This window comes from Verruconis gallopava, assembly GCF_000836295.1.
Source record: "Verruconis gallopava strain CBS 43764 unplaced genomic scaffold supercont1.39, whole genome shotgun sequence".
Lineage (NCBI taxonomy): Eukaryota > Fungi > Ascomycota > Dothideomycetes > Venturiales > Sympoventuriaceae > Verruconis > Verruconis gallopava.
Window position 1 is genome coordinate 134,466 of NW_015622175.1, and position 17,354 is coordinate 151,819.

The window sequence follows — 17,354 nt, forward strand, 5'->3', positions numbered from 1 at the left end:
ACCATTGCTTGTGCTTTTGGCGATTGAAGTGCTCCGAGAGGTGCCAGGCAAGCCCGATCTGAAGCACACCGACTCTTTTCCCTTCGTGAATCCAACCCGTCATCCTACCCGCCCATCGATCCGTTGTCGTCGGCTATCCATGATGAGCGCAAGGAAGCGAAGCTTCTCTGACGGGGAGGGTTGCATATTTGGCGAACGTTGTGCAGTTTCTGTGCCAGTACCTAGCTTCTGCTTCTGCTTCGTCTGCTGGTGCCAGCCGCATGTCTTGCTGCATTGCATAATGGCGCGTCGAACGGAAGGGGAGCCTTGAAAACAGATGACGCAAAACACTTTCCATTGCTCACAAACAGCGACAGGCAATAAAACCTACCTCGTTGCATCTCTCCCCCGCCTCCAGCGAGGCAGGACGCTACAATGTTGAATGTTCCGGTACGAAGCACCTTCAAGCCGTCACGTGTTCCTTCGATCTGTCCCGGCAGGCCCGACCCGGTCAGCAACGGTTTAGCCTTCCCGCTTCGTCCGTCGCTCCTTCTGTGGCCAAATTAGCTTGCACCAACCCAGCTCTCGCCCCTCATTGGCTGCGGCAATTACGCGGCACAACTGCCAACTCAGCAAACGGTCGAACTAAGGCCTGGACGTGTACAAATTGCGTCTTGGATACGTATATTTTCGTCGATGGAGTCTCGTATCACCCTTGTCTCCTCAACATGATCATCCATTGCACGCCGTGTATTGCCCCCGCTCAGATTTTTTGAGGGGGGGAGAGAGGTGACTCTTGCTCTTCATCACTGAAGAACCGAGGCTGTAGATGCTCTTCGCTTTTGAATTCGCAGCAATTGCAATCCCCACATGACGAATGTGGTCTCGCTGACGCCTTGGTCGATTGCAAGATGCTGACGCAAGTAAAATCCGCGTCTGCTTCGCATTGTGTGGTCAATTGCCGAAAGAAGTAGACGCAGGGCAGGATTGCAATTCGCCTCCGGTTCTCGCTAGGTGGAAATGTGCAATGCAGGAGCGGGGAGACGAATTGGCGTGGTTACTCAGGCAACGTGACAGCGTCTAAACGACCTGATCTGCACAGTCAAGGAGGCAGTAAATGTTCAGAGATGTGCTGCATAAGGAGAAGAGCTACAGGAGTGAGCAGACACGTTTGGCCGAAGATCGGAGCCGGCAATGACCAACGCCGCGGCCCGTCAACGCATTTGTCGTCTTCTGGCAAACGCTATCGGCCCTTGGAGATTGCGGAGTGTTGAGGCCGAGTCGAGGCACGAGAAACGACCGTAAGCTGACACCATGTCTGGCAGTCCGTCCAAATCGTTGAAAGGGGGCGCAAAGACGATCGGCTCCTCGCACTTTGATCCTGTCCGTTTCCTGGAATCGTGGAATGCAAGTACCCGCGCGCCACAGAACAACGACCTGCGCGCCGCGATCATGAATGCATTCGGCCTTAAACCGACCGATGACTATGTCTATCATGCCATCGCGAGCGTGACTCTCGCCCAGGTGCAAGTAGCCATCGACCATGGCTCTGCAAACGGCATGCACGCATGGTACCGAGATGAAGCTGGCCAGCAGGTAACACCAATGCACTTCAATTGCCCCAGTCTGTGCCATAAACCCATATAACCCCGCTGCTTAGAAACGATGGTGATCATGATCGTGATTGATAGTAACGACACGTAAGAACAGATCGCACCACCCAGTCAGGCCGACATAGAAGCTTACACCCAAATTTTCTCGCCCACAACGGCTACTTCGAAAGCCCTCGCCGCGTTTGCCGGGAATGCGAAGAAAGGGTCGCTCAGAGCCAGTATATCGAAGCATCTTGTGGACAACTTCTTTCCGCCCTCCAAGGAATCGGGTCTCGTGCTACCTGCCAAACAAAAGGCTGTTCCGATCCCAAATCCCGCCTTCGATTTCTGGACCTGGAGCTCCCATTGTCTGGAGTGGGCAGGACCAAATGCCCACACTGTGAATGTCAAGCAGAGCCACCACATACTGCCCGTCTTTTATCACCACTTTGGCTGTGTTTGTCCGACATGGGATGCGCTAAGTTTGATCAGTCAGCTCGCCAAACCACCGAAGGCAGTAGGCGCTTCTACTGTCGAACGGCCCGTCTTGGATCTCGGCAGCGGAAACGGGTATTGGACATTTCTACTCAGGCGCGTGGGTCTTACTGTGTATGCAGTAGATAATGCCCTGTCAGCATGGCGAACGATGTGGATCGGTGACACGATATCGGCAGATGCTGTCTCATTCTTGAAGACGCCACAAAAATATGTCAAGACGACTTCTGCTGCACAGGCCATACCCACAGCATCAGCGATCGGGACGAGGGGCCAAGGCGCGGTGCTATTGCTTGTTTACCCGCAGGTTTCGAATGACTTCACACCGAGTGTTCTGCAGACGTTCAACGGCGACGCCGTTGTTGTCGCGGGTACGCAAAATTTGAACGGTTTTACGGGACCACCTGGCGAAACGGTTACGAGTTGGATGGCTCGAGAGCGGCCCGAATTTGAGAGAGTGGCTCAGATACCTCTCCCCAGCTTCGCGGGAAAAGATGAAGCACTGTTCATATTTGTTAGACGCAAGGACATATAAACGGACGGCTATTTCAACGTTTCTGATGATCCCTTCTTCCTGGCTCTATTATTTGAGAGGCAGCCGAATAGAATACCTTCATTATCATCGGAGCACGTCTCAACCGATCTGGACGTGAAGCCTTCCAAGCTCCCCAATTTTCACATCCAGCACGTTGGTTAACGACCGAGCCCCGTCTTTATCGGGCTCCTGCATCTTGTTTAGATGTTCCATGCAAACAATCTTTCCAGCGGGCGAGGCGAATGCCCGCCGTCAACTGCCGCAAATCATGCATTGAAATTTCAAAAGCAAACGGGATCAAGAACGGTGGTTACCTTGAAATACGGTATCCCATTCAACGCCCACGTTCGCCTCCCGCTTCCACGTAGTCCCTTTCCAAAGGCCGATTGGATAAGCCGGAACAGAAAAATTCAACAAGGGCGAAACCGAGACCAGTCTCATCGACGACTATTTGACGCGTTGTCAGGGCCCAGCATTCTGCGCCGATCGGGCCTCTTGACTGCAATGAACCCCGTCAACATTCCAAAGAAAAACAGCCGCAACATTCGCCATCCACCATTCCCACATACGGTCGAGATATCGCTTGATCCCACGGGCGCCACCCGCCCCTATCTCGGCTTCAACTTCACCCACAGCGCACGCAGTTCCGTCGGCGACGCCATCAAAGCGGCGGCCTTCCACGCCAACACCCCGATGATGACGTACCACAACAGCCGAAGCAAGACCGTCTTCGTGCCTTGCCCGCATGGTCTGAAGCGCGTATACTTTGCCCGCGCGGGCAACGTCGGCTTGGAGTTCGAGACGGAGGCCAACTTGAGGTCGTTTCAGGCTAGCATCTTAGGCGTGGGCCACGCGATGATCAAGCAGGATCTGGGCCTGTTCAGGCTTTACCTTGGCGACAAGGTCAGAGAAGTGGCAAACGCAGTTACGAGACGAGAGATCAACTCCGGCGAGCTCAACGCGGCGGGTGTTGAAGGACATCAGAATGCAAATTCCATCGCGACATCGGGTGCGCCCTCGTAGGTAAGAAAAGGGGCAGACGAGGTACCTGTTGGTTAAAGAGAAAAGAAATAATAAAAAAAAAAGGGAAATCAAAAGCTCCATTTTATTTGATCTGCTGTTTGCAAACGCTTTTTATCGTTCAGTTTTGTCTCAGACGTTTCGCGCGATGAGCCCAGAATGAACGTGGTTTCTGTCCACATTGTGGAGTCGGCAATGCCGTTTTCTTTGGTAACCAAGTATAAAAAGCGTGCGTGCATCTCTCTTGCCTCGTCGAGTTCAAACGCTCGGGAAGCGATGTACAAAGTTGTGAACCTTTTCTTTTCTTTTCTTTTTAGGCAGCATCGTCGGTCGCGAGTCCATCACGATTACACGGAGCGACTAGATACACGTACGGTTTTGTTCGTCTGTGTCTCCTCATGCGCCACGCCAATGCCGTGCTGGACCATCACAGTTGCTCGATTCGGGTTTTCAATCCACGGGCGGCGCAGATTACATGTTCATCGCGAAGCCGAGAGCTACCGCCATGGACAACGCGGCAGTCAACCACGTGGAGCGCGTCAGGGCCTCCACCTTTGCTGTGTTTGAATGAGTCGGCGACGACGCGGACGCAGTTGGTGTGCTGGAGGGCGCAGTTCCGTTGGAAGCGGTGGCGACCGCAGTTGTGGCACTTGCGCACGAGCAAAACGTTAGCCAGCCGCTGCCAGAGAGACCAAGCGGTCATCACGTCCTTTTCTCGGATGTTGGAATCATCGTCCCAGACGCCGTCACATGCTAAGATCTAAGCCAAGACACAGTGCACATGTTCATGTGAAGAGAACTTACAAGGCAGTCTGCCAAAAACAAAAGAAAGAAAAAAGAAAAAGAAAGAAGAGGAATGAATATAGAAGGGTACGCAATTTGCGCAGGGATGCTAGTTATTTTACAGAGACATGAGTATAAACAAGGGTGCTGCGTGCTTCTCGGCCTAGATACCCCTCACATACCCCGAATATGCCAAAGTACGAATGTGGACGTTGACGAGCTCTCTGGGCACTTACTTGAGTTTGAGGATTAGCTCTGAGGCGTGCTCCGCGGCAATCATGGTGCCAAACTGCGAAATCCCGTCAGCGAACGTCGTGTCAGAAAGAAAGCATGGTGTCGACCCACCTGCGGATTGACGGTCAGCGGCTCTAGAATTGACGCGTCGACGACGTGAATGTTGGTCGTGCCCACGACCTGCGCGTTGACGTCGACGCAGCTGCCGATTCGGCACGAGCTGCTCCAATGCTGCACGGCGCCGCGTGTGTACTCCGTGCTGCTCGTAATGTAGTCTTTGATCTCGTCCTTGGTCCAGTTTGCCTGGATGTTTAGCGGCGTCAATCCAGAGCCGGGCAATGACTGGAAGATGTTGAAAATGAATTGTGCGATGGCCTCCGCATCCTGCGGGTCACTGTAGTAGACTTCTGGTGAGTTGCTCGGCAGATATTTCTCGTTGAGAATAACCTTGCCCTTCGACTTGAGCCCGGAGGTCCCGTACACATTGAGTGTGATGGTGTTATTGTTTGTGTAGCTGCCGTAGCCAGCGGAGTCTATGGTCCCCTGACATGCGGTCTTGCTTCCGTCTGCATTCTCGATGTAGTCCCAGAATGCACTTGTCTCAGACGCGAAAGAATAGGGTCCAGAACGGGTATCGAGATAGGCACGAGCATCTTCGGATATGGGATCCGTATAACTGTACGTGTAGGACTCTATGGATGGGCCTTCAAGCTCGATGAAGGTGTTGGGATTGTCAAACAGGCCGTCACCAACAGCTGCGTTGTCGATCCACCCGTTAACACCATCCAGAATACCACCCGCCGTCAAGTTTTGTCGAAGGCTCGGGTCCCCGATGCCAGAATACATTAAAATCTGAGGTGACTGCATGGCTCCGGCAGACAGAATGACACGGCCGCCGGGAGCAAGCTTGACAGTCGAATTGTCTGCAGCAAGGACCACACCGGTAGCGGTCGTGCCGTTGCGAGCCACACGCAAGACGCGTGTGTTCATCTGCAAGTGGAAATTGTCACGTTTTAATGACGTCTGTAGATATGTTCGAACGGGTCCACCTCGCTGACCATCGATGTAGTCAAAGATCGGGCGACCAAAAACTTTCGACTTGTTGTTCGCCTCTTTGTTGAGATCGACGTCTGCAAAGCCAGCACCGTCGACGAGCCATTTCCGGGCAGCGGTGTATCCAGTCTGCAGGTAGAACGTCTTGTCTTGTGAATACACGTCAGATGCTGGGATGGTAGCGTAAACTTTGGAAATCGAAGCGTTGACGTCGCTGAACTTCCACCCGGCTGGAAAATAGTCGTCGAAGTCCGAAGCTGGTGGCTGAAAGAACAAACCGGCGTTGATTGCACTTGAGCCACCTATCGTGCAGCCGACGAACGCCGTTGTGTAATTTTGGCACGTCAGATCACCCTGCACCGAGAAAATTGACTTGTATAGACCTGGGACGTCAACGCGACTGAGGCTGCTTCCGTCGAGCCATGCAGGGCTCTCCGTGCCTCCAGTAATAGCATAGGATGAGCCGCCACCTTCGAGCAAAAGTGTTTTCTTGCCAGCCTCGCTCATGCGATCCGCGACGATGATACCAGCAGGACCCGCACCTACAACAATGACGTCCCAATTCTCAAACTGCCATGATGTTGAAGAATTGCGAGCCTGCAGCGCAGCACCGGCTGCCATCCCTGCACTCAAAATGAGTGAACGTAGTGAATTGCCCATGATTGACACGCTGAGTGATGCAGCCAGAACGAGCGTACGTAGTAAAGTGAAAATAGAGAATGGCAAGACGCAAAAGAGAATTGAAAAAGACGAGGCCGGCAGAAGAGAGAGTGAGATTTTGAGCGGACGAGCGCAGACTCAGATTTCGGGACCTTTTGCTCAGGCGGTGGTCTTTGTGGATCAGCCTTTCATTTGGACAGCATCAAGGCCACTCGTGCTTACACTGCACGGCTTTCGATGCAAGGAACTCTCGTCTGCTTTCTATATTTGGGGGCTGAAGACTCTTGGCGAACATTCTGCAGTGACGATCCTGCTGACATCTAATGAATGGAGGCAATACGTGTTTGCGGACGTCAAAAGACCAGTCGCTGCAGTAGCTGAGGGTTTTGCGAATCCGGTAGCAGAATCATGACCTCATGGTAGTTGTCGAGTACTGATTAGGTCCAGCGGCTGGCTTCATGCGAAGTGCAATACAAGGCGCATTTGGCACTATGCCGAGAACAGCGCCGTACAGTATGCGGCATGATACCGATCGAGCCCCTTCAGCATGAGCTAGCTAGGCCTCGATATTAACTTGGCATTGTTCCTCCCCGGTCGGGAACAATGCCATCCTGTTGAGGAAGAGCTGGATCCGGGTGTTGAGGCGACTGCGTAGGGATGACAACGTTGTTTCATGATGAGCGCCGGTCTGTGGGAACAAGCAATGATTGTCGTTCCCTTCGGTGATTGCCGTTCTGTGTAACCTTGCCGCTGGCACAGCCCTGCATTCAGCTCGTGTGTTGTGAAAAGCCAGGCTGATTCGGCACCTTGCTTAGCTTCATCGTAGTCGATGCTAAGCTTTTTCATTGCATAAGCTAATCCACGAGTGCTTGTCCTCAATTGGGAGCGTTCGCACATTCGTTGTTTCGCTCTATCTGACGGGTCGAGTGCTGTACATGCATTAATCCCACACTTACTGGTGCTTGTTCTAGAATGGCCGGGCCCAGAAAGGCAAAGTCGCAAGCTCTGATCGTAAGATCCAGAATACCAGAAAGACGGGGGTCGAGCAAACTCGGTTGACTCGGAGAGGTTCCCGTCTTGCCTTTATCCGGACTCAGCCCTCTGGTGCAGTGTTGAATCAAGGCTAAATTCCGGACGAATTGAAGTAAGTTGCGGTGTTTTTCGTCTTCGGTCTGACCGGAGCTCGACTTTGTCTTCCACAACTTCATAAGTCTGGCCGCACCTACCGTCTCGATTTTACAGCTATCGGCATTTATTTATGCTTGAACAATTTAGACAAGTACGAACATGGTCCTATTCGGAGGTCTTGAGGTCGTTGCCGCCGGCACGCTTCTCCACCGCGTGAGGCAGAACCGTAGAGAAGCAATGCGTCAGGAGGCTGAAGAAGATTTACGTCGCCGCGGCTGGGTTCCTGAACATGAAGCAAAGTCACAACCGCAAAATCAAACAAGCTCTCTGTTTCCACCAGATGCACCTCGTAGACCACATAGCGTACCCCCGCCAGGATACGCTCCAACCGGCTGGCAAGGGACTGAATCGTTCGGGTCTGATCAAAGAACGCCTCAATATCCTCTTGGTCATCCGTCACAGCCGTACGTACCGTACTCTGCTCAACCACATCCGCCAATGCCACCACCCAACGCAGCAGCAGGTTGGCACGCTCCTCCTGGACAATACCATCAACCCGTCTCGACATTTCCAATGAGCAGCAACCAAGGTTATCTTGCACCACCCTATCCTCCTTCGTACCAACAGTACCAGCCACGCCAGGACGCACCACACCCTCAGCACCATTATCGTTCCAACAGTCAGGAGCCAGAAAGGCCGAGGAGAAACCACAGGCGCGAACACAGCCATTCACATTCTCGAGCACGGTCGCGGTCTCGGACTCGCTCTCGTACCAGGTCAAGATCAAGATCCCGGTCTCGTCGAAACCACCGTTACTGAAGGTTTAGAGAAGCAAGCGTTGATGAAACTTCCTTGAATTCTTAAGGAACTGGTCAGAAGCACGAAAATGATTCATGACATGGCCGTTCTAACACGATTTTTGCGGAGATGGACTAAATGGAAGTAGACACTTGGTGCCCTTGCGAAATTCAGCTAGATACTTAGCTGCTCAATCTGGACTACTTGATACATAACTCTTGGCCCAGTATGCACGCGAAAGAAGCAACAAAAAAAAGTTTAGTAAAAGTCCTCAACGCAGATCTACCATAATGGAACTAATTGTCAATATTCCTTGGTTACATGCCCGACTAGTTAGGAGCTGTAATGGAGCCAATACCTACCAGCCTATGCGAGGTATTATGAGGTTTAACAATCTAAATTTTCCAATTTGCGAGTGACATACTTCATTGTTGGGGCGTCCAGTGGGCTTAGTTTTGTGTCGTGGTTTCAAGAAGCTGTGGAAATTATCAAAGGCTGTCACGACGTCATAACGACGCTCTTCACCTCATGTAATCACCGAAAGTGCTTTTCTTGGCCGTAAATCCGTGATAACTGGTCACTGGAACTCATGATGTCGAGATTGATGTTTTTTCTATCGCTTTAGGTTTCTCAATTTAAGTCTGCCCTCAGCTGCTTCGACACTTTGTTTGATTTTCACATATCAAATACCTTCTCAATAGCTCACAAGGAGGTTCTCTGATCCGAATAAACAAATTTAACGCTGCAGTGCTGTTTCACCTGTTTTCAAGCCAGCCCGTCACAATCTTCAAGTGAATGTGATCTTGTGCAGTTTTCGCCAATTTTGTCATTCCGCTCCAGCATTGAATATGTCGACAAGCGTATGGATCAGATGTTATGATGTAGGAAATTCAAATTTTTTTCATCCTTGACTGCTAAAGTCCCAGATGTCCTGGAGTATCCCTGATCAGCAACAAGAGAGTACAGCTGCACTCCCGCGTGTTTATCCTATCTACTTGTTTGTCTATCATCCACAAATAAAAGACAGATCCTGGTGGATTTGAACCTTTTTCCTGGACATGAAGCAACTGTTTCATTTGCTTTTTAGAAACGACAGAATCGGATAGCCAAATTGTACTAAATGGAACGATTTTGTGTGATGAACTAGAGGTCAAAACCTATTTCTCTAATGCGTAGATGCTCAAATCCCCGCTGAAGAGGCCACAGTAATTTGAAGCCGACAAGGCGGTATGAACTGTGGAAAGCCCTCACTGTTCTACCTCAACAACTAGTTTTGTACAACTCACTCCGCCAAGCAACATGTCTAACGCAGTGTTAATAGCTCCCAACCCTGTACCCACAACAGTTGGTTCCGGGCTTGGACGAATAGATCTCTTGGCCAAGGCATTTCTCAACCACGTTCCCATCCAGTATCGAAATTGTTCTAACCTCATTTCTTCATCCATTGATGGCTGGAGGAAAATCACTTCGACTCCGTCTACCATATCCGCGTCTTCGGGAATGATTGGCGCCGATGCAATCTTCGCATTTCCTTCTCCCCTTCCTCCGGTCGTCAGGAAAGCCTGTAGCACAGCTTGACATTGGGATAACTGGCCGACAGCAAGAAAACAGTTTCGGATCACCAATCCATCTTCCCTGGCCGCTGATGCTATCTTATCAACAACTTGAGGATCTTTATAGTCGAAAACGCGATCAGCGCCCAGCGATCTCACATATTCGATATTTGGTAGTCCTGCTGTTGCATAAACTGCGGCAAATGGAGAGTTTGAATCGTTCTTCAACAATCGCGCACTCTGTACACCCATGGTGCCCACACTAGAAGAAGCACCCCAGATTAACAGGACCTCTTGTTTATAATTACTCGTCGACTCTCCTCCACAAAGTTCAACATCGACTGAAGCATGAATATCAGAACATGTGTCAGCAATGGCACCAATACGTTGGATGCCCAACGCATCCCATGCGTTAAGAGCGACTTGGACGGCCACTGGCAGTGTCGCTGCGTGATTCCAAGACATCTGCGTATCTGAAAGGGGAACGGCATGCTGCCAAGGTACGAGACAGCGTTCCTGAAAGGCCCCATATTTTGAGTTCCAGGATCGCCAGAACGATGCTGCATAGGCCGCAACATGTGTGATACCTGGCTGGAATGACAAGCTTGAGCTGTCTGCATTCCCACCGGTAGGAACGTCGTCGCCCACCTCGAGGACTAGACCCGAGATGTCGAAACCGAGCACTGTAGGGTAGGACGTTATGAGCAAGCCGTGCTCCCGCATAATGTGGTCTGCTGGGTTTAGCGCTACAGACTTGACAACGATCAAGAGCTCGCCCGGGCCTGGCTTGGGAGTAGGACGGGTTTCAACTACAAATGGTTGACCCTTTGCGGGGGAAACAGCTGCAAGGTGGGAGATCATGATAGAAGTTATTTTCAATCCAAAGATATATCGCCTGTCAAGTTGAAAGCGCCTTGTATGATTATAGTCTGGAAAATAGATCGCTTTGTGATCTTGATTGCGTGAAGCGTGATATTTTACATCACAACTTTGGTGGAGAGCAGCTTGCTACTTATATTCTATAGCTAAGCCGGTAGTTCACACCCTGCCCCTTGACGAAGTAGCCATCTGTTGAATCCGACTATAATTTATATTGCATACAACAGACTATCAGGAACAAGGTTGGGATCTCTAGCCAATTAGGTTCGTCTGCAGCCGAACCACAGCTAGTCTGAGCCCTCGTAGCCGAAGCAGGGTTAGCGCCTTAAGAGACTGCTATTAGTTCTATGCCTTTCTCTTAGCGTTCAGGCTGAGCTCCTTCTTTTCTTTGAATTTCGTACACATCCTGGTGCTTCGGAGTCTGAAGAGGACTTTCGCTTTCCGCTAATCTGGAATGCTGGAAAGCTGATCAATTATGAAGTCGGGATGTCCACGTGGGGTGCCAGCTGAGCGCCGAATCATGCGCAGGTCGAGATTCGGTTGCCGAAATTGCAAACTCAGGAAACTTAAGGTTAGCTGCTCTCGTAATTTAGAGGAGGTGAAGTCTGGCTAAGTGATTCCTTTATTCGTCCTTCAGTGCGATGAAGGCAAACCACAGTGTGAGAGATGTACTTTATTCGGGATCATTTGCAATTACATGCCAAACACCGCAGACCTTCAGCCCATTGCCGGTGGACTAGTTAGCCCATTCCCCGGAGGAAAATCTAGAGGGTTCAGACACCTTCCAGATGCCATCTGGGCGTCGGATGGATCGAATTTCTTTCACTTGAACTCTAAATGTCAAGATTTCATAACGCGGTATCTAGGACGAAGTCTTATGGTTCCTGATGACCCCAATATGTTTGAAGCTAATCGCGAACTCCTAAAGCTGGCCTTCACTGTATGTTCTATCAAGATTTTTTTTCTTCCTCGGAGAGGATATCTAAGCCAGATTGTTTACCCAGAGACCAGAGCTCCGCTGACATGTGACCTACAGCATCCTTACTTGATGCACGCCTCTCTGGCTATAGCATTTGCATATGACCGGCATTTAAACAACCCATCAGATGGTCGGCTCACTATAGAGGAGTGGTATCACTGGTCCCAGAGCATAGCTCTCTTCAACCAACGACTGAAAGAGCCAATGGAAACAAAGGATATGGATGCGATATGGGGCACGGCCGCCGCTCTCGCCGTCTTGACCTTCTCTTCTCCTGATGCGCACAGTCCAGAAGAGTCATGGCCTTTAAAGCCATCTGCTACTTCCGATCTAGCGTGGTTGCATATGAGCAATGGGAAAATGTCATTGTGGCGTATAACAAACCCTTTGCGACCCGACAGTCTTTTCCGTGTCATGGCAGCTACATACGCTCATATCAATGCGCCATTTCCAGAAAAAGGCATAGATGGCATTCCAGGTCCCTTAGCCACCGTATGCAACCTCGAAAAGTCATCTACAGCGGAAAATAATCCATTTTTCAATGCTGCCCACGCCGTATCTCAGCTTTATGAGCTTCCCGATAGCCAGGTTACAGTAGGTCAAACGGGACGATTCACTCGTAGTATATGTGGCGCCTTTGAACGTTTGCTGCAAGAAAAAGATCCCGTTGTGCTCTTGTTGCTCTATCTGTGGTATCAAAAAGCCGGTCGAAGCATTTGGTGGGTTGGGCTAAGGGCCAAGGTGGAATGTCCTTCTATATGCTCGTATCTGCGTCTACACCACAAAGAGCACAGTGCAATACATGCGTTCCTTCCAGGGGGTTCGCTTGCTGACTGTTGGACTTATTCAGACCTCAAACTTGACCAAACAGGTGCGCCCCAAATTCATGTCGACATGGATTTTCTTGCCTGAATCACCCGGCATTGATTAACTTGACTGAGGTAAGTTGCAGGATCAGGAAAGAGAGAGATTTTCGAACGAAATTTCAAATTTCCCGCAACTATTTGATTGTCAGGTGCTGTGCTTTGTCGCAATAATGGTGACGTAGAAGATAATGTACACTCGTCTACTCCTATTCTCAAAGCGTTGTGTTACTGTCCCATGCGCCTAAGAGCTTGCTCCAGTCGTGAAGATTGGCCAATCACTGTCTGTCTGTCCGCATCCAGATTTAAATGTTGCCCATACAGAGATGTTATACAATCAATGGCTCTATTCTTGGAGGTTGCCCAACATAATCGGCATGTCAATTATCAACAAAAGTCGATGGGCGTCCGAATTCCCCGCTTCTTTGGCAATTGCGGGGAAACTGACAGCAAAGAATGACGAAACAATCTCACTGGAAAAAGTCTTTAAACACATAACGAGCCTTTTGTACCTTCGTGTTCCTTTATTGTTACGTGCTGTAGCGACAACGGCCCAAATTGTCGTTCGCCCTCATTCATGGCTGAATATACCTCCAGCAAGCCTAGATTTCAGGTAATCTCCTGCGGCCTCCCACGTACAGGCACTACAACCACTGGGCGCGCTCTCTCCATCCTCCTCGCTGGCCCTGTGTTCGACGGAGGCAGTGACTCTTTCCGCGGACCTCCACAACGCCAGCGACTGCTTCTCTCGCTGGCCTCACTCTGCCCCGTCCGCACTTCCTCCGATCGCATCCTGGTCCTCGATCACTTGCGAGAGCTCACAGAAGGATGTGTGGCAAGCACAGATCAGCCCGGATGCTACTTCATTGAAGAACTGCTGGAGCTGTACCCGAATGCCAAGGTAATCTGCACGACGAGGGAGAGGGAGAGCTGGTGGGCGAGTTACGTCGCGCTGTGGAGTAGTATATACGAATTGTACACTCACCCGCTGTTGTGGCTCTCGCCGTCATTGAGACGATTCTGCGTGTTCAGCTTCGAGTTTTGGAGACGCGTGCCGCAGGCTGTTGGGATGACGAACGTGAACTCACCACCGTGGCCGATGGTGCATCAGGAGGAGCTGTATGAGCGTCACGCACAGTATGTGAGGAGAGTCGTTCCTGAAGGGCAGCTTTATTTCTTCGATGTGAGAGACGGATGGGCGCCGCTTTGCAACATACTCGGAGTGGAAGTGCCAAAGGAGCCATTCCCTCACGAGTTTCCGAGAAGTTGGTTGACTTCTGGGAAGGCTGCGTTGGTGGCCAAATTAAGGAGGCGGTTTGCGCTGCTCCTTACCGTTATTGGCTCTGTTGGTTTTATGTTCTGGCGATGGAAGACTGGGCAGCGGCTGTTCCCGATGATCTTTTAGAGTTGCGTCTGCTCAGGACAAAAAATCAGATTCGGATCCAAATGTCATGACCGGTAATACAATACAATATGAATCTTGTCTGATCTTCAAACTGAGTGCAAACGTGGGAGGAAACAGATCTTCATAAAGTTTACACTGTCATTACATTGTACATGCTATATCTTTTGATGAGAACATAGTATTTTCTACAGGAGCTGTATCGCTCCGGACTAGTAGACCTCCCTTCTATCTATGCATTTCCGAAACCCGCGGATCACCGACGAGGACACTCGGGGATAGAGGAAAGGATTTTTGTTGTGGGCAAAGTAACATAAAAGTAACATATGCGACTAAATGTTTACACCCACTGCACATACAATCAAACATCAAACAGCTCCTGTCCTCGCTTACAGATTCGAAGCTTAACGGGCTCACCTCTCATTTGCAGCGTAATCACGGTCCTCGACTCTTCGTTGATTTTCCGCTCGATCTCTCGCCGTTCCCTATCCCACACTTTTCTTCGCTCAGCTTTACTCATGGCCTTGATGGCGTCTTCGCCTTCCTCCGGCATTACTTCGACTGAGTGTTCCTTGAATATCACTGCGAGCGTTGCAAGAATCTCAACCTGAGCGAAGCGTCTGCCGAGACAAGCCCGAAATCCTTCACTGAATGGTATATACGCTCCCTTGGGCGGTCGAAACATGCTGTCAGCAGTATCTGGACTAAGATCTACGCCGGTATCTTTGTCCGCATCCTGCTGTAGTTTCTCGCTGGCTTCTTCCTTGGTTCCCTTCACGAACCACCTCTCGGGCTTGAATTCCTCCAAGTCGTTCGTCGTGTTAGAGGGATGGAACGGACCTTCTGGTCTTTGAGGTCCGGCAGGCCAATACTTCGGATTCCGATGTACACATATGCTGTTCAGATTAATGCCTGTGCCCGGGGCAATCACGCAGTCCTTGCCGTTGACTTTGATTGGCTGCGGGGGTAGATGCGGACTCGTACTCTTGGGAATGTCGACCACAGGGGGAAGAACCCTCAACTGTTCGTTCATTATAGCACCGGCCCATCCACCAAACAGCTTGGGGAGGTAAGTTTCGTAGTCCCAATCCTTGGGATCGGCAGGAGCGTCCTTGAATATCTCATCAAGCTCGGCTTGAAGCTTGCGCTGCACATCTGGCCGACATACCAGGAAAAGCACAGCGAAATGAATGCTGTTCGCAGCTGTCTCATGACCTGCGAGAAACATGACGAAAGAGTTCCCTAGGATCTCGGACTGGCTAAGACCGGGCATTTTGGACTTGGACGAAGTTGCGCTGCGGACCATGGCGCCCATAAGATCAAGACCGTCGTTTTCGCTGCTGGACGATTCTCCTGTTTTGGCTGCCTCCAACTGCTGGAAATACAAGTCTTCCATGTATTTGCCCCATTCGGTGAAGGAAAGGCCAATTTTCCGGAAAATTTTGAACGGTGAGAATTCTGAGCACATTTGGTCAGCTAAAGGCAACAAGAGCAGGGGTTAGCAAATGGGTCATACTCAGAAACCACTGCGGAAGCAGTAAGACAGCGATGAGGTGGTGTAACAACGTTTCAAGGCTGTCTACGTAGCTCATAACGTGTCCGGGAGGAACAGTAGTTGAGCTCATAGCACCTTCGTGAGCGTCTTCCTCGGCTTTGCCATCTGCTGATGGCCAGAGACAGCGTACGCCAAAACCTGCGCGGCTGATGACTCCTAGAGTCATTTTCATTGCATCGCGGCTCAGCTCGTAAATAACGCTTGGTTCGTCTACATTGCCTTTCCGTCCCGCATCGACCACTCTGTCGCCCCCTGCGATGCCCTCTTTCCAGCATCGCATCATCTCTTGCGCCTGAAACAGCGACTCTTTCCACACCAGCGAATTGCTCTTCTCGTTAAATTGTGCGCCAGTGATCTTCCGGTGGCGCCGCCACTCAGAACCCTCCACAGTGACTACGTTCTTGCCGTATATGTCCATGATGGCGTACACCTCAATCGGCTTGGGGAAATCGTTGCGCCTCGCGCAAATCTGGCTGATGACATCTGCGTCGCACGTGCACATCAGATTCTTATAGTAGTTGACCATTATTACGGTGTCCGAGCCGACAGCTTCGAAGGGCGCGCGCCGGTAGTACCAGCTCCAGTCGGCACGTATCATGTACAGCCACTTCGCGTTCGGAAAGAGTCGTGAGGCAATAGGCCACCAAAGCGGCTCCGTTGCGAGAAACTTCCGGTCGAAACCGTACCAAGGGGCCCAAATGTAGGGGATTCCCGAACGCTGGGCGGCGCGAAGGTTGCGAACGAATCCATACGTGTAGGAGCCAACCTGGTATATGACGAAGAGGCCGGGTAAGAGGATGTAGGGAGAGGGGAGACGGTCTAGGACGTTCTGCACACTAGGCGGCAATTGAAATTCGATCATGGTGAAGTTAAACGAGTGCGAAGTCGAGCAGGGTGAACGGAGATGTATTGTGCAGCGTTTTCATTGAACGTTCATAGCTCTGCGTGATGGTATGGCAGCGAAACAAGCTCAACAGGAAGACATGCGGCGAATGGAGGATCGAAGGGAAAGTAAATAGGTCGGTCGTACACCACCGATCCTTTTGAAACCTCTCGAGACCGACTGCGCTGAAGCAGCACGCCCCCGTGCTTGAGCGGTCGTCCGCGTGGCTGGCCCGTCGTCCGCTGAATGAGATCTAAGACGTCAAAACACTTGTCAAACAACACCTGGTTCAGCTTTGGCGGCGCTCCGATTGGTCAGGCAACTCAGCACCGCCTTCGGACAACTTTGCCGTTCTCATTGCTGCTCCATAATCCCGCAAATGTATCTTTACTGGCTTTGCTGACAGCAATCTTAAGAATCACGCAACTTTGTGTTGTCATCAGCGCTCGCAGATCCTGTGCACAGACTTGGGGATGTGCTGGAAGAAGTATAACTCGAGCACTGACGTGGACTTGGAAGTTCTAATAGAGCCTTCGCTCGTGTTTGTTTTATGCCTCTTTTCATTTTATGATACAGGCAATATAACCTTGATAAGGATCAAGAGGCATAAAATTAGAAGCTAAAAATCCCATGATCGAAGGCTATTTCTAACTGCTAGTTTCGACTTAGGGCTTACTACAGCTCGTCCCGCTTCTCCCTTCTGTAACCCTTGACCTCGAACTCGTTCAGCCACTTCTTCACCATCCGGATCTCCCATTTGTGAGCTTCTCTTATATAGTCCGGCTCAGCCTCTATATCAAGGATGCCGTAACTGTCCCAATGGTGCCCTCCACCAGCGATTAAATACTGGTTTTCGCCGTATCTTACTGGAGCCTCCGAAGAGTGATAGCACAGATCCCTCCAAACCTACAAGAAGTTAGCAAAACCAAAAAAAAAAAAAAAAAAAAAAAAAAACTTGGGAAA

General features: G+C 50.7%; 8 protein-coding genes across 8 annotated transcripts in view; 5 read left to right on the forward strand and 3 right to left on the reverse strand.

The window, feature by feature from the left end:
* Window positions 1-1,293: 1,293 nt before the first annotated feature.
* Window positions 1,294-2,601, forward strand: PV09_08311 (uncharacterized protein; the record flags this gene model as incomplete). Its single annotated transcript, XM_016362185.1, has 2 exons — window positions 1,294-1,575; window positions 1,690-2,601. 2 exons carry the CDS (start codon window positions 1,294-1,296, stop codon window positions 2,599-2,601), a joined length of 1,194 nt encoding a protein of 397 aa, XP_016210002.1.
* A 204-nt stretch (window positions 2,602-2,805) lies between these two features.
* On the forward strand, window positions 2,806-3,624 carry PV09_08312 (uncharacterized protein; the record flags this gene model as incomplete). The annotated part of the gene is made up of 1 exon (XM_016362186.1): window positions 2,806-3,624. One exon carries the CDS (start codon window positions 2,806-2,808, stop codon window positions 3,622-3,624), a length of 819 nt encoding a protein of 272 aa, XP_016210003.1.
* Window positions 3,625-4,507: 883 nt separating this feature from the next.
* PV09_08313 (uncharacterized protein) lies at window positions 4,508-6,594 on the reverse strand. The gene is made up of 2 exons (XM_016362187.1): window positions 4,750-6,594; window positions 4,508-4,693 (listed from the first exon to the last, which is right to left on the reverse strand). The coding sequence occupies exons 1-2, from the start codon at window positions 6,349-6,351 to the stop codon at window positions 4,637-4,639; spliced, it is 1,659 nt and encodes a 552-aa protein (XP_016210004.1). The 5' UTR covers window positions 6,352-6,594; the 3' UTR covers window positions 4,508-4,636.
* Window positions 6,595-7,515: 921 nt separating this feature from the next.
* Window positions 7,516-8,778, forward strand: PV09_08314 (uncharacterized protein). The gene has a single exon (XM_016362188.1). It carries the CDS (start codon window positions 7,639-7,641, stop codon window positions 8,296-8,298), a length of 660 nt encoding a protein of 219 aa, XP_016210005.1. The 5' UTR covers window positions 7,516-7,638; the 3' UTR covers window positions 8,299-8,778.
* A 2,331-nt stretch (window positions 8,779-11,109) lies between these two features.
* Window positions 11,110-12,704, forward strand: PV09_08315 (uncharacterized protein). The gene is made up of 3 exons (XM_016362189.1): window positions 11,110-11,280; window positions 11,347-11,649; window positions 11,746-12,704. The coding sequence occupies exons 1-3, from the start codon at window positions 11,185-11,187 to the stop codon at window positions 12,598-12,600; spliced, it is 1,254 nt and encodes a 417-aa protein (XP_016210006.1). The 5' UTR covers window positions 11,110-11,184; the 3' UTR covers window positions 12,601-12,704.
* Window positions 12,705-13,128: 424 nt separating this feature from the next.
* Window positions 13,129-14,064, forward strand: PV09_08316 (uncharacterized protein; the record flags this gene model as incomplete). Its single annotated transcript, XM_016362190.1, has 1 exon — window positions 13,129-14,064. The coding sequence occupies one exon, from the start codon at window positions 13,129-13,131 to the stop codon at window positions 13,954-13,956; it is 828 nt and encodes a 275-aa protein (XP_016210007.1). The 3' UTR covers window positions 13,957-14,064.
* A 29-nt stretch (window positions 14,065-14,093) lies between these two features.
* Window positions 14,094-16,629, reverse strand: PV09_08317 (uncharacterized protein). Its single transcript, XM_016362191.1, has 2 exons — window positions 15,470-16,629; window positions 14,094-15,411 (listed from the first exon to the last, which is right to left on the reverse strand). Exons 1-2 carry the CDS (start codon window positions 16,368-16,370, stop codon window positions 14,315-14,317), a joined length of 1,998 nt encoding a protein of 665 aa, XP_016210008.1. The 5' UTR covers window positions 16,371-16,629; the 3' UTR covers window positions 14,094-14,314.
* A 315-nt stretch (window positions 16,630-16,944) lies between these two features.
* PV09_08318 (uncharacterized protein) overlaps window positions 16,945-17,354 on the reverse strand; it is a gene marked incomplete at its 5' end in the record, with an annotated part of 2,117 nt that continues 1,707 nt past the window's right edge. The window contains one exon of the mRNA XM_016362192.1: window positions 16,945-17,297. Within this exon, the coding sequence (XP_016210009.1) occupies window positions 17,067-17,297 (231 nt within the window). The 3' untranslated portion in view covers window positions 16,945-17,066. The remainder of the gene's footprint in view (window positions 17,298-17,354) is intronic.